General features: G+C 32.4%; 1 protein-coding gene across 4 annotated transcripts in view; it reads left to right on the plus strand.

The window, feature by feature from the left end:
• Window positions 1-7,661: 7,661 nt before the first annotated feature.
• The window catches only part of LOC127726048 (peroxisomal acyl-coenzyme A oxidase 1-like), a 52,393-nt gene continuing 47,198 nt past the window's right edge, over window positions 7,662-12,856 (plus strand). For 3 of the 4 annotated variants that reach the window (XR_007993295.1, XM_052233380.1, XM_052233389.1), the window contains exons 1-2: window positions 7,662-7,825; window positions 12,634-12,793. Coding sequence is in view for 2 of the 4 variants with exons in the window: in XM_052233380.1 (XP_052089340.1) it covers window positions 7,681-7,825; window positions 12,634-12,793 (305 nt within the window). In the remaining 2 variants the exon portion in view is untranslated. The remainder of the gene's footprint in view (window positions 7,826-12,633; window positions 12,794-12,856) is intronic. The other variant, XM_052233401.1, reaches the window with a different exon arrangement.

The raw sequence follows: 12,856 nt of genomic DNA on the forward strand, positions 1-12,856 counted from the left end.
TACAACCCAAAATGAGTGAAAAATAAAACTTAGTATTTTTTATTGATGCCGTTTGGATGATGTACATTTAGTTCCTTTATCCAAAAGCTTTCCCGAACCTGTCGCTGGGCATAACTCCAGTGAATGTTCTGTTCAATCACTAGGATCTTCATGCGGTTAAAGTCATCAAGTGTGTGACCAGACTGTCTGAAATGCTGAGAAACTGGGAGAAGTGGCTTCTTAGAGATATCACTCCTATGGCCATTGAGGCGTTTGTGGAAAGGCTGCTTTGACTCACCAACATATTGGAGGCCAATATATATACAAGTCTAAATTGAAAACAACGTTCAAACCTATGATTGCGTTGGATAAAAACCGCAATTTTTATACGTGTGCATGCAAAACAAATTTCTTTGTAGAGGGGTCTAAATACAGATATATATATATATAACAAGTCTAAATTGAAAACAACGTTCAAACCTATGATTGCGTTGGATAAAAACCGCAATTTTTATACGTGTGCATGTAACAAATTTCGTTGTAGAAGGGTCTAAATACAGCACAAACAACATTTTCCAAAAGACCAAAAGAGTGAAAAAATATATATTTTAACAAAACGCTTTTGATTAGCAGGTCGAACAACTGATGTTCTTAAACCCTGCAGACTGCCATTGGCGATTGCCAAATAAATTGATCACAAGGTGTAACAAAATGGATCTCTATATTAACTTAATACCAAGTAGAAAACAATAAACTTGCGGAAAAGATGGTAAACCATAACATGAGGTTCTAAATTTTGTACACCATATCCGGATTTCGACAATTAATGTCTCTTCAGTGATATCAGGGATCGAAAAGTATTTGGAAGACTTGTATATATATATATATATATATATAGAAGTCTATAAAAAGGACCAACCAGCAAATTTACTATGTACCGGATCGTCTAGAATAGACGATACTGTGCAGATAAGGAAAAAAATTATATAAGTCTAGAGATTTGCACAACGATACTAATATAAGATGGTATTATACGAAGATGTTGTTAATAAATCGTGTTGACAAATATTTCGGCTTAACAAATAGCCTTCTTCGGTGTCAATTATTTTAACAATACTGATAATATGTATAAAAATAGCTCAATAATACAGGTAAGTTTTGGTCTTTTGATTTAATCCAAAATCCTGAACATCATAATATAAAACAAAACTCAATACTCAAATATACGTGACTGTGTATATTTACAACCCAAAATGAGTGAAAAATAAAACTTAGTATTTTTTATTGATGCCGTTTGGATGATGTACATTTAGTTCCTTTATCCAAAAGCTTTCCCGAACCTGTCGCTGGGCATAACTCCAGTGAATGTTCTGTTCAATCACTAGGATCTTCATGCGGTTAAAGTCATCAAGTGTGTGACCAGACTGTCTGAAATGCTGAGAAACTGGGAGAAGTGGCTTCTTAGAGATATCACTCCTATGGCCATTGAGGCGTTTGTGGAAAGGCTGCTTTGACTCACCAACATATTGGAGGCCAATATATATACAAGTCTAAATTGAAAACAACGTTCAAACCTATGATTGCGTTGGATAAAAACCGCAATTTTTATACGTGTGCATGCAAAACAAATTTCTTGGTAGAGGGGTCTAAATACAGCACAAACAACATTTTCCAAAAGACCAAATGAATGAAAAAGTATATTTTAACAAAACGCATTTGACTAGCAGGTCGAACAACCGATGTTCTTAAACCCTGCTGACTGCCATTGGCGATTGCCAAATAAACGGATCACAAGATGTAACATAATAGATCTTATTATTAATTTATTACCAAACAGAAAATAATAAACTTGCGGAAAAGATGGTATACCGCAAACATTAGGTGCAAAAATGTGAACACCATATATATATATATATATATGTATATATGCAATGAAAGCTTTAAATATTGATATCTTACTCATTGAAGAACAACATTGAACAAGTTTTTTTTAAAGTAATGGCATTATTTCCGAAACTTTAAAATATTATTGTACCTTATTTAATAATCTTGTATATTCTTCTTGGAACAAATCTGATCTCTCTCATTTGCTTTCAACTTGTTATATGTGTTTTAATGTCACATTCAGTTATCCTAGTACAAATTTTATACACATTGTTACATCATTTACATCAATATAGAAACTCAATCAAGATACAATCATCCACCGTCATCTCAAATATTCAGCCAAGAAAAGTTTATGTAGAAACTCACTCAAGATACCAGGTTTATATTGTTGTTATTCTGCGGTTTACATGTTGTAATGTACTATTATATTATTCATTTATGTATTTCTCTGAGCTGAGTGTTCTTGCGTTTGTTTGTACTGTATTCCTGTCACGCAGTGTTGTCATTCTAGCAGTATTTTTAACATTGCCATATAAGCGGGAGGTTTGACTAGCCATAAAACCAGGTTCAACACACCATTTTTCTAAAAATGTCCTGTACCAAGTCAGGAATATGGCAGTTGTTATCAGACAGTCCGTTTCCATGTATGTTGGCGTTTGCCTTTGTTGTAGTTCTGTGTTTATACTGTTCCGTTGTTTTCCTCTTATAGTTGATGTGTTTCCCTCGGATTTAGTTTGTTACCCGGATTTGTTTTGCTTCATCGAATTATGACTATTGAACATCGGTATACTACTGTTACCATTATTTATAATGTTGTACGCCAGACTCAAAAGTGGCTTCGACTTAAAACATTCGGAAAACAAAATCAAATACGAAGTTGAAGAGCATTCAGAACCGAAAATTCCGAAAAGTTGTGCCAAGTACAGCAAAGGTAATCAATGCCTAGGGGTAGAAAAACCTTAGTGTTTTGAATTATTCAACATTGTATAAACTATTAATTCGCAGAAAATTAACATAGTATAGTCATTCATGTCAACACAAAAGTTCCAGCTACTTGCAGGGTGATACCCTAGGATTTATGTAGAACATTCAGTTAGAAGAAATAACTTTTACAACATCAAAGATTCTCTTATATTCACAGTTGGTACTATATTGCACCAACTGTGGTACTATGTGCAGATTTTTCCCTTCGACGAAAGAGGCTTCATAAGAAATGTACATCATAAATATAGTAATATCGACATCTTAAATTGTACTGAGATATTCGGTAGAGATTTCATAAATCTTAACGTTTTAAATATTTAATGTATGTGAACTGATGTTTAAAGTAATAATCGATTTGAAATTTCAGACTCAGAACAATATGAATAAAAAAACCGTTGGATTCATTTAAACTTATTGAAACGAACATTTATAGAAGTGATTTTCAACTTGCTCAACTATCCCTGGTTTCTGTTTTGGCTTATGGTGAAAATGTCTATTGGTCGGTTTTGCTTTGTTGTATTTACAAAATTAAATGTGATTCATGTAATTTGACATTACAAAATCGTAATGAACTGACCTCGTGATATCTAAGAATACCTGAAAAACTCGTCATTGTCAAACTTCCTTATAACAAGCAAATATGAAGAATCTTTACAAATGTCACAAAGTTACAGTTTCATGAGTAATTGAATTTTCTTTTTTTGTCTTTTTTTTATGCAACTCTTGTAGAAGCTTCAAAAATGATGATACGACAGTGTTTGTAGGTTCTCTTAGCCCATTTAGCTCATGTGCTCATCTAATATTGTATACTGCATTATAAACAGGATGATAACTTGAACCATTGTTCAAAACTGAGTTAAATACAGTGCAACATAAACTGGCTAAACTTGAAAAGCGTTATGGCATTCCCATCGTGTAAACAAATTAATTTAAAAGTACGTAACGATTTTATTGTATTGTCACTTTTAGAGTTGATTAACTGCAATATCCTACACACATCTTTAAACTAGGTAAAGTTCTTCTATGTAAGTGCCAACTTCTACCCCTCTTTCCTGGACGGTCTCTCCTAGTGTGCGATCTTATTTGAATTCTGTCAAATATATATAAAAAAAAAAACGTTATAAGTATATTGAAACTAAAATTATTTTCATAAGCTTTTACTCTAAATTTTAAACACTTTTGTCCAAACAATCTGCACTGGCCTCTACATTTTTTAGTCAGATTTTTCCCTTTACAAAAATATGTGATCAACTATGAAATTCTTAAAATTTCTGAGTCGATCCACCATCTTAGACCAAAATGGTACCGATGTCCATTCCGGGATGACTTATCTGCCATTGCATTTTTCTTGTCTAATCTTGTTTTAAATTATCTTTAAAATCAACTAAACCAATTATTATTTTGGCCCGATTCAACTGTTAACGAAACTGTCCCAGTAGTACTAGTCCCGGGGCACCAAAACTAAGAATTAAATTTCTTGCACTTGGCATTGTTATCATGCTTAAACCTATCTGTTTCATGTGCTTCAGACGAGCACGTGTTTGTTGGTGTCATACTTTGAAGGTATGTAATTTTAAGAACTGGCGCATAAATTGGTTCAGCGATTAGTCACTTTTTTCTCCAAAGATGTAATGGACGAACAAGCGTATACAGGTGTCAAAATGAGCCTTTCGCCCCTACGATCAATTCAGGAAGTCGACATAATAGGTAGTAGAAGCAGCATGATTTGGGAAGAAATATCCTACAACTGCATAACAAACCAAGTGCTTGTCCAAGGAAATTTATCGACTCAACGTTATAGAAATGATATTTTGCAGTCACATACGCTCAATGTGATATATTGGCTGACAGGTAGAGATGTTTCATCAGGATAATGACCGATCCCATTAAGCAAGGACTACCAAGGATTTATTAACTCAAAACAACATTGATGTGTTGCCATGGACCTTAAAGTCGCCGGATTTGAACAAAAAAAAAAACATCCTTGGGACGAAATTGAATTACCAAATTATTCATTCGATGCAATATGAATGGCAAAGAATACCGCAAGTCTTCATAAAAAAATCGATTTGATCCATGCCAAGGAGATGCAGTGATAGCAATATATGGCGGTAACAATATATACTAACTTTTGACATCACCGGAAATTGATCTTATTTATCGTATCTGACTTTTTTGGTAAATCCATGGTCAGTATACTGATAAACCGGTTACTGATATCCAGGTGTATAATTTGTTGGTTTTAAAAACTCGATTTGAAGATCAAAGAATAAAATTTAAAAAAAAACAAACAAACATAGTGCGTTTCTTTCTCTGATCTTTAATTAAGCTTTAGTTCTTTATATTTTGTAGGCTATCTCACAATAAGGTATAATTTATCATATTTGATATGGCACCTGGTGATATATCTTTATAATCATTGAAAACATATCTTAACTATGCATGAATTGTGGTGTCCTCAGTTTGAATTGATAAGTTGACCAAACATAAAACAAGATGTGATCTCCAATAATTAACAGAATCCTTATTGTATAGTAAGCTATTAAAAGGGACATTCAAACTCATAGTAAAAAAAAAACTGACAATGACATTACAAGCAATCTAATTAAAATATAGATCTCTGATTTCGTTATACTACTCATATGTAGTATAACGAAATCAGAGATCTATATTTTAATTAAATTGCATGACAAAAAACGAAAAACCATCAAACGAGAAACAACAGTTACTGTATTCAAAAAACAACATAGAAAATCAAAGACTGAGCAACACGAATCCGAACAAAAACCGGAGGTGATCTCATGTGCTCCAGTAGGGTGAGCAGATCCTGCTCCACGTGTGACACCCGCCATTAACATTATTAAATTACAATTATGAATACAAGGACACGTACCATAGGAGTATACGTCAACATGGTCAATGAGGCAGCGACTTACCCAAACGACTAAAATAACAAAAACACTAATCTAGTGGGCAACATACATATTTCAACAATAGAGAATGTAACAAGCTCCAAATTGTCCAAAGAGTGTATAAAAGTTAATTTGTGAATTAATGTAATCGACAATAAAACCCCAATTATCTACCATTAAAACCCAGTTCTGAAGATCTCAACCCTATTACTTTTTTTTAAACTGGTCACTTGATTAACAAACCGTTAAATTTAGAAACAATTCATGTTAACTCAATGATTCTTTCAATAAACTTATTCGTAATGAATATTAATTTACAAAAAAATTGTAACACCGTAGTAAGATCATTGAAATACAATGTATACCTACTTATGTATAATGGGGGTGTTTAACAATAGAACGTGATTAAAACGTTCAACTGATTTTTACAGAGTTATCTCCCTGTAGTGTTATTTACCACCTTTACTCCGCCACATTCTGTATGTGCCTGTCTCAAGTCGTGAGAATCATGTTTCAACATTAATGAAATCCCTGTATTATACTATTGATAAAATTTAGTAAAATAAACATTTTATTTAATAATGACATTATCGGGACTCGGGAATTAAAGATTAATTTTACGGGATCCGGGAAAGAATGGTCTATCCCACCATCCCCTGAATACATGCTTTTAATCCAGCTAGGGGCCAAATATTTCTTTCTGAGTTTATAAAAGGCCTTAAGAGCCTTATTATATAGTCAGGTCGTATATCTGTATACCGCCTTATGTATGAATGTGCGAAGAGTCCTCCGTGAACGGAGCACCCCCCGTTGACGATTGCTGCCGCGAAGGGTACAGAGGAATCCGTGTACACTCCATACCAGGATAAATGGAGATGCGTCACAAACTTATATATAACCCATCATCAGGACAATCCCCAACCCAACACAGAGGGAGTTTCAAAACACCGGGAGAACTGTTATTATGGTGGAAGAAGCCGAAGTACTCGGAGAAAACCACCGGGCTTCACGGCGGGAACAGACAAACCGATGATATATCTATAGATTGATCTCCAGGGCAAAGTCGGGGGCCACTTTGACCAACCGAGGCCTTCAAGTACCATTTTAGTTTAAACTCCGGTAAGGGTACTAGAGATGTGTGTGGGAGGGTGAAAATCACTCTACTAATGTACTGAAATTTCCAGCGCCCAAGTCTGCATCGAACCCGGGACCTTCAGCACTGTAGCCATCGGCAAGTTTTGAGACAAATTGGCAATTAATGGGTAAGACTGTTTATTTGGATAAAGAAAACTAAGTGATTTATTGCATTATTTAGGCTGTTCGATTCAATTTTTTGGACTCTGCCTTACAAGGGAAGATAAATCTTTTTGTAATTTTTATTTAAAGGAAGGTTAATGAATTTCTCATTTTTTTAATAGTAGCAAGAAAGCAAGTTCGATGACACGATTTATCTTTTAATTTCTTAAAGCATATTGTAAAACCTATCTTTTCATATTTTATTTCAAAATTCTATCGCATAGATTTCTTTTTATTAACAAAAATTATTTTTTCTTGACTTATCTATGTAAAATTGGACATTTTTTTTTACTTTCCTTTCTTTTTAATATACAATGTATTTATATAAAAAACACATTGTAAAATCGTTAGTCAGTTTGCAATGTATAAGAAAATTTTATCTGCAGAAATGTTATAGTGATGATCTACCTTTAAAGAATGAAAACGCCTTGGCTAGATGAAAATTACTGATGCGCAAAATAAACTCTTACCTTTTTTAGATTGAATAATTTATAATTAAATACTTCACTAGAGTAGTTTGGTACGGCCGGTTGCTGGTGTTTAGTTGCTTTCAAGTCCATTCTCTTTACCACAGCTAATAACCAAGACTGTGATCATGTGACAATAACATTTATTGGACAAAATGGCGACCACGACTACGGGCGATTCCTTTAAGGAAAATAATCCAGATTTAACACGCGAAAGGAGCCATGCATCATTCAGCATCAATGAAATAACAGAGATCTTAGATGGAGGTGTAGATAAAACAAAATTTAGGAAAGAAATGGGTATGAATGAGGAAATCCAGTAGTTCGAATCGTGATAAGATTTATTGAATCGTCCTATTTTTTCCCCTTTTCTCTGGTCGTATATTATGCAGCACATCATACATAACAACTACCTCAGTTCTCTCCTTAATATATTAAAACTTGTAACATAGAATCCCTTCCCAAAATATTAATTCTTGAGCATTGTAAATAATAAAAATGAAAATAACATCTGTTGCTTGCAAGATGGTGTGTTTAGTTGTATATGTGAGCCAAAATTTGTTCCTGTGATAAAAGTTCCAGTGGAACAAATATCACATGAAATATATTCCGGGAGAACTTTTTTCACAGACAATTTCTATTTAATTTGTTCCATCTCTATAAAATAAGTTCCACACTTTACCTGGTGAAATAAGTTCTGGGTTTATGAAATTTGTTCCTTACATTGTGAAATAAGTTCCTATTCTATGAAATTTGTTCCTTACCTGGTGAAATAAGTTCCTAGTCTGTGAAATATGTTCCACTGGTTATACAACTTTTCTTTAATAATGAGCATTGTCATTAGTGAGTTTAAAGTTATCATTCAAGTACATTATAAAACAAGCACTACATTGATAATATATAATAATAAAAAGTGTAAACATCCAAATATGGATCCTTTGGAGTATAGCAAAATATTTAATTACATTCTTGAAAAAAAATATCCAAATGAAACAAATGATGCAGAAAAAAGAAGAATTCGAAAAAATCACACAGAAAAATTTCATAGTTGAAGATGAACATTTGTATTATATTGAGAAGGACAAAACTACTGGTCAGTTTACCAAGACTTATAGTTACAAAAGACAAAAGTCCAAAGTATTTTAAAAATGTGCCATGACCATAGTGGTCACCAAGGTCTAAATAAAACTGTCAATAAGATAACAGAAAGATATTACTGGAAAGGTATTGTGAGTGATACAAAGCAATATGTTCAACAATGTGAAAATTGCCAAAAACAAAACAAAAAGGCTAAAACTGCAAAAATTAAATGGTCACGGTGTTTAAATTATTTATCACCGTTGTTAATCTTAATTTTAATCTTAATTGTGCATTTGTTTTTTAATCATATTATCTACTTACAACAGATATTCTGACTTAATTTGATATTTAAAAAATTTTTAACTTTTATAACGGGAATTTATTTGATTTTTTTTTAACCAATTTATATCGGAACAAAATTCATGGAGCTGTGATATTTGTTCCGGAACTTATTTCACATTTGGTTAAAAAATTAGTTCTGGAACAAATTTTACAGGGCTGGAACTTATTTTCTGTGATATAAGTTCTGGTGGAACATATTTTCTATGAAATAAGTTCCGGCGGAACAAATTGTCACGCCGGAACAAATTTTTTGTTACATATACATACATTTTACAACTTAATGTTATATTTAGCAGTCTTGACAAGAGGACACAACCATGAACATGTACCGTACGCATACATAATCCATGACACTTGAAAGATACGACTGTTTTAAATCTGTGTGCAATCATCCCCAGCAATCAGTCTAGTTTGTCCAAAAGATTACTGCACTTCATCGTGTACATGTAAATTGCCAAACAAAGATGAAACTGTGTAACATTTTCACTGCCTTTGACCTAAAACATCTCTTGTTTGACTGAAATGTCATGGAAATAAAATTTCCTTCATAGTATTCATGGTATTTGTTTCAAGCATGTCACAAATGATGTCAAGTGAAAACAAAATCTGTAATATTATTTCCTTTGGAACAAATGTAACAGTATTTATTCCTTACAGAATGAAGGGTACATGTACATTTGTACATGTATAGAATATTGTTCAAACACAACAGATATTATGGCGTTGTTTATAAAAAATTTCCAGGGGAATTTCTGTTAGGAAGAACAAATATACATGATACATGTTGACATAAGTACAATAAATTTACACTCATGTTTTCCAAAAAATTGTAACATTTTGCTAGGAGAAAAAATTAATTGATAACATTCATAGAAAATATTGAAATAAACCTGTTTTCAAGTGAAAATGCAGGTTTTATTGAAATATTTATGAAAATATAAAATCTGGTGTATCAAAATGTCAAATATCAGTCTAAATGCTGTAATGAAGTAAATGAAAGGACTATAAACAATGGCAACAGCAATTAAAGTAAAGCTGTTTTCATACGAAAAGTTTTATTACAATATTCCTGACAATGTTCATCTACATGTAGCAAGTTTAAATGTACAAATAACAGTTTTAAAAATCAGTCATATAATCAGACTTTAAAAACAATTATGATGGTGATGTTTTACTTAAATATCTAAGAAAAATTTGGCTGTTTAGGAAACAATTTCTTTTAATTTTTGGAAAACTTTTATCCATGAAATTAAATACAATGTAATAATCATGATAATTAAACTGATCAATTATTTTGAATACAAAAATTGAAACTGGGGTGGCTTGTACATGTATCATGAGTTGCATAACTTGTTCACTGCAATAGCACACAGTCAAGTCGTTCATTTTAATTACCCAGATCACTGAAATAATGGCTTGTGACTGTTATGATTATTGATTATTAGAAAATTAAGTTAAAAATGTAGTTGATCATTATTGTATCAAACATGAATCAAAGCAACATACCAACTTTTTGCAGAAGGAAAACTGTTGAGGATGACAATTAACCACAAATAGATGTCCTTATTCAGATGCAGAAAACCATGTAGTATATAAATAAGAAGATGTGGTATGAGTGCCAATGAGACAACTCTCCATCCAAGTCACAATGTATAGAAAGCTAACAATTATAGGTCGAAGTACTGCCTTCAACAAGGAGCCTTGGGTCACACCGAACAGTATGCTATAAAGGGCCCCAAAATGACTAGTGTAAAACAATTCAAACAGGAAAACCAATGGTCTAATCTATATAAAAAACGAGAAACACCTATGAACCACATCAACAAACGACAACCACTGAACAACAGACTCATTAAATTTTTCATGGGACTCACCTATTTCACTAAATGTAATCAAAGACATTATAAAAAATCCTATCATTTTGGGTGGTGGTGAGTTGTTTAGTGAAACAAACTGGCTCAGTTAAAAAAAAAATGTTGGTGGTGTTGAGTGGTTCAGTGAAACAAATTGGCACCTTTTAAAATATACCTACATGTGCCTTGCATTTGCTGAAATTTACCATATACATATACATGTAGTTGATGTGTTGATGCTGATTTCTTTGACAATTGGGATAAGTAGATGAGGATTGAAATACAAAAAATATGTTTATTCCTGCCTCATTTTCAAGATGTTCAAGTGCCAGGTCAACATTAGGAAACTCATTAGTAGTTGACATTTGTTTAAATGTTCTATGTCATTTGGTTATTTACATTGTATGGTTATTGTTGATCTTCGTCATGTTCGTATCACACACAATTTATGCAACTAGCTATATATATAGCTACAAATGGCAAAATAGGCCATTGAATAGATATAAGAAGATGTGGTATGAGTGCCAATGAGACAACTCTCCATCCAAGTCAAAATTTATAAAAGTAAACCATTATAGGTCAAAGTACGGTCTTCAACACGGAGCCTTGGCTCATACCAAACAGCAAGCTATAAAGGGCCCAAAAAAATTACTAGTGTAAAACCATTCAAACGGGAAAACCAACGGTCTAATCTATATAAAAAAACAAGAAACGAGAATCACTTATGAACCACATCAACAAACGACAACTACTGAACATCAGATTCCTGACTTAGGACAGGTGCAAACAATTGCAGCGGGTTTAAACGTTTTAATGGTACCAAACCTTCACCCTTATCTGAAACAATAGTGTAACATCACAACATAGAAAGACACACTATAAAATATCAATTGAAATGGCTTAACTCAATCAAAAGAACAGTGAACATACTCTGAACAAATAAATTTGATCTATGATACAATGTAAATACAAAAGTTTAGATTTAGTGAAGTTCTGTCATTTAGTTCATACATTCATAAGTGATGGTGCATGTAACTAAATTTTTTGTCCGAAAAGTTATCTTAGAATTAATACTTCATTGACTTCAGTGACTTTACACTAATTAAAAATGTTGTCCAATTTATTTTATTGAAACATAATTTTATGGTAGTGGACTTAATTTTTTTATATGATAGATGGTTTGGTAAACTTCTTATAGGAATGTGAAATAAGGAAAATGATATTAACCATTTAATATATATGGCAGTCAAAGGACTTAAAGCAGATCTACACTTTTTCTACAAAACACAAAGTACTGTTGTACTGACAAATTATTCATATTATAGGACTCAATCTGACCCAGTTACTTATTTGTTAAAATAATGTCTTCTCTCAAAAGATAAATAAGTAAGGATGGAAGAAATTCTGCTTTAAGTGATAAAACCAAGTAAAATTACTATTCAATACATGTATGGCATTTTTTACCCTTTCCATGCTTTTATTTCAAGTTGAAAGAAAACAATTTACATATATTTGATGTACAATGGATACCATAAACTTAATAGAATCATTTGGAAAAGCGCATCCTTATATGCTGTGTCTATATAAATAAGAAGATGTGGTATGAGTGCCAATGAGACAACTCTCCATCCAAGTCACAATGTGTAAAAAGTAAACAATTATAGGTCAAAGTATGGCCTTCAACACGGAGCCTTGGCTCACACCGAACAGCAAGCTATAAAGGGCCCCAAAAAACTAGTGTAAAACAATTCAAACAGGAAAACCAATGGTCTAATCTACATAAGAAACGAGAAACATGCATATATTTGATTTTTTCTGATTTTATATTTTCAGAAAAAATGTTATTTGATGATCCTTTGTTTAAGGATTTTTACAAAAACTTCTTTAAAACCCGGTCAGAATTATATGAGGAATCAGTTGCTAGAGGTGTAAAATTGTTTAGTCTAAGACAGAAGTATAAGTGGACAGATGAACAATTTGAGGTCATAGAGGAGTATGTTATGATTACTTATAGCTTTAAAATTTTCAAGCTTTGACATTATTAATAATTGTAGGT

This window comes from Mytilus californianus, unplaced genomic scaffold (assembly GCF_021869535.1).
Source record: "Mytilus californianus isolate M0D057914Y unplaced genomic scaffold, xbMytCali1.0.p SCAF_1, whole genome shotgun sequence".
Lineage (NCBI taxonomy): Eukaryota > Metazoa > Mollusca > Bivalvia > Mytilida > Mytilidae > Mytilus > Mytilus californianus.